This window comes from Terrapene carolina, unplaced genomic scaffold, assembly GCF_002925995.2.
Source record: "Terrapene carolina triunguis isolate 2854851 unplaced genomic scaffold, T_m_triunguis-2.0 Scaffold130, whole genome shotgun sequence".
NCBI lineage: Eukaryota > Metazoa > Chordata > Testudines > Emydidae > Terrapene > Terrapene triunguis.
In genome coordinates, this window is record NW_020664481.1 from 568,889 (window position 1) to 572,125 (window position 3,237).

At 65.0% G+C, this 3,237-nt stretch overlaps 1 protein-coding gene across 1 annotated transcript in view; it reads right to left on the minus strand.

Moving 5' to 3' along the window:
- The window catches only part of CD40 (CD40 molecule), a 7,476-nt gene that overhangs the window by 1,429 nt on the left and 2,810 nt on the right, over positions 1 to 3,237 (minus strand). Inside the window, exons 4-6 of the mRNA XM_026652738.2 lie at positions 2,945 to 3,038; positions 1,276 to 1,337; positions 583 to 690 (exon numbers count right to left, since the gene is read on the minus strand). Coding sequence (XP_026508523.1) covers positions 583 to 690; positions 1,276 to 1,337; positions 2,945 to 3,038 — 264 coding nt within the window. The remainder of the gene's footprint in view (positions 1 to 582; positions 691 to 1,275; positions 1,338 to 2,944; positions 3,039 to 3,237) is intronic.

Consider the following 3,237-nt stretch of genomic DNA (forward strand, 5'->3'; position numbering starts at 1 on the left):
GCCCAGCCCAGACACCCCATGGCGAGCGGGCCGGGGGGGGAAGCCCCAGCCAGGCCCAGCCCAGACACCCCATGGCGGGCGGGGGGGGGGGGCCCCGGCCGGGCCCCGCCGGGGCGCCCCGGGGCGGGCGGGGGGGGGGGGGGGGGGGGGGGGGGGGGGGGAGAGCCCCGGCCAGGCCCAGCATGGCGTGAACACGTGCTCACGATCTGGGCTCTGCCATTGTGCCCCTGCTGCCCAGGGTGCTACAGGCCAGAGCCATGGTGGGAGCCTTGACTCAGCCTCCCAGAGCGCCCAGCCAACGATGGCGGGTGGGCGAAGCAGCAGGGTGCCCTGCCGGGGGGAGCCGGGCCAGGCTGGCACTGCCATGGCAGTCTGGCTTTAGCACACGTGGGCCCCAGGACCGTGAGGTTTTCCCCCAGAACAAGCTGAACTGTGATGCCTCGAGCCTGGGCAAGTGGTGGGCTCAGCCGTGAGCGGTGGAGGACGAGCACCCTGCTGTGCCCAGGCCCTGGCCCAGCCCAGGAGTGGAGGGAGACGCCCGCCCAACCCTCCCTCCATCCAGCCAGTGCCCCCCGTGCTCACCTTTCTGATACAGGCAGAAGAGAATGAGCCCCACGAGAGAGGCTGCAATAATGGCCATAACAGAGATCAGCACTGGGAAGCGGCCGCGGCCGTGGCCGTGGCCAGGCTCTGGCAAGAAAAGGGAGATGGCTGCTCAGCCCTGTGCTCCCAGTGTAACGCCCTCCCCCCCACACTGAGCCCCTCTCAACCACACCCCACCTACAGCACCCACTGCTGGGGAGACCCCCCCACCACCACCACCAGGAGCGGCAAGGACCCCATATCTTCATCCAAAGGGAGCCTGAAGCTCCTCGCAAACTGTATTGTGTCTGCAGGGATCAACGCGTCCACCAGTGAAACGCAGCCAACTCTGGGGAGGACCTGGCAGCTTTGTTCAGCTGCACAGTACTGAGACGGGGACTGGAAGGGGGCAGAATGGACTCGCCCATCCGGCGCAACACGCTCGCTCTGGCAGAACGTGCTGCAGAGCGTTAGCCACCACACGTGGCCAGGCCCTCGGTTCTGTGTCACCCACAGGCAGCAGCGCCGCACGCCTTACCCAGGGTAAGCACTAGGGCAGACTGGCACAAGGTTTCCCTCACCAGAATGCTGGCTGGACTCGGGCACCCTGGGGCTCCCCATCCAAGAACTCATCCACCTGGGATCTGCACAGCTTGTGCACGCTGACAGCGTCACAGGCTGCTTGGCACTTACCACAAGCCACATCCAAGCGGTTTGTCCCAGGCACCTTCTGCACCAGCCCCAGTGTCTCGCAGCTGCAGAGAGGGGCAGAGCTGGGTTCATATCCGGAGCCAGGAGGGCAGCAAAGCACCCTGCATGCGGGCACTGGGGAAGCATGTCACACAGGGAGGAGAGCTGCTGCTATGAAAAGGGCCCGGAGCTGTGTGCTGGCAATGCGCTGCAGTGCGTGGGGTGAACAGCACGGACCAGACCCCAGGGACCTCTATGGGCTGGACCCCAAGCCCCTTCCCAGCAGTGTAAATCCAGAGCGAGTCCCTGGCTGCAACTGCATTCACACCTGGTAGCCAGGCCAGAGCTGAGGAGGCGGATGTGGGGAGCTTCCTGCAGGGAGGGAGGGGCCCGGCTGGGAGCCTGTGCCCCCAACCATGGGATTGGGCCCTGCCCTCCGCCTGAGTAGCAGGGAAGGGAGTGTGATGCCCTCCCTCAGGCATCTCCCCACAGCCACCCACCAGCTGTGGGCGTTTGCCCACTGGCCTGCTCCTGAGACGGGAAATACCTGTGAGCTGCAGCGGCTGCCCCTATGCCTGGCCCCAGGTGCTCTCCTTTGGTTCCTGGGCCACAGGGACATGGAGCATGACGTGCACAACAGGCCGCCTGGGAACCCCCAGAGCACCTCAGCAAGGTGCCACTGGTACGGCCCGCAGGCTCTTAGGCTGCTCCAATGGGGCTGGCCAGGTGATGTGAGCTCACAGGTAACCCCACCTCTCCAGCAGTGCGCCCAGCTCTGGGGGGCTCACTTCAACGAGGAGGTTGAGCAATTGGGAAGGGCTCGGCAAAGAGCTCGGAGACTGACTCGGTGCTGCCTCCAGGAGAGCCTGCCACAACGTGATGGGGTTAATAGGGCCAAGAGATGGCTGAGAGTGACTTGGTCGCAGTCTCAGGCCCTACGTGGGGTGATGTCTGCTAGCAGACCGAGGCCAAATGAGATCCAGCCGGGGGCGGGAGCTGCAACTTGACAAACGCAGCCAGCAATCAAGGTGCAAATTTCAAGCAGAAAGTGTCGTTACCCCGGGAGCAGCTTTCTGAAAGACAGGGGGACACGCAGCCCGTGGACTCTTCAACGCAAGACCAGCTGTCAGGTTCCCAAAGATCCCCCCAGTGGTTATGGGGTGTGCCATGCAGGGGTCAGCTCTGCTCCCCCCCCCAGTGGTTATGGGGGGTGCTATGCGCGGGTTAGGGTTCTTCTGGCCCTTGCGTCTCTGCTGTGCAGCTGGAGTGGCGCCGGGCTGGAAGGGGAGCTCTCCAGGGTGCATGGCCAAGGGACAGGCCCTGCGGCCCAGCTCCACTCACCCGTGTGCTGCACACTGCCCAGCTCCAGTGGTGGCGAGAGCAGTAAAGGGGAGGAAGGCAGCTACTGGGCATGGCAGCCGAGATGACAGGATGGCTGGGGTGCTCTGCTTGCCCCTGCGCCCGCTCTCCCGCCCTGCACTCACAGCCCGTGCCACCCCACCCAGGCCCTACCAGGGCTCATGTCACCTGCTGCTGCACCCCCACCCCCCCCTGCCCACGCCCCCTGCAGCAGGAGCTGAGTTGGTGTGAGCAGCGCGGGCTGTGTGGCAGAGAGAAGGCTGGTGTGGGCGCAGCCTCAGCTGCCTTTGAATCAGGGGTGTCGGGTCTGTACCTTGTCCAGGGGCGGCACGGCTCGGAGGTGGAGGAGATGTTGGAGAAGCTGCCATGTTCACACGGCACACAGACTGTGTCTGAAAAGTTGTCGGCTGGAATGGAGCAGAGCGGGCAATGGGCAGGTCAGTGTCATGCCAGGGGAAGGCAAGGTGGTTTGCAGGTGCCAGGCTGCAGCAGGGGATGGAGCAGCTGAGTGATTGCAGCCTGTGCGCGTCTCCCCAGGAAGCACCGGGTGCCCCTCACTAGGGCAAGGCCCTGGCACCCCTTGATGGGGAAGCCTTGGTGGGACTC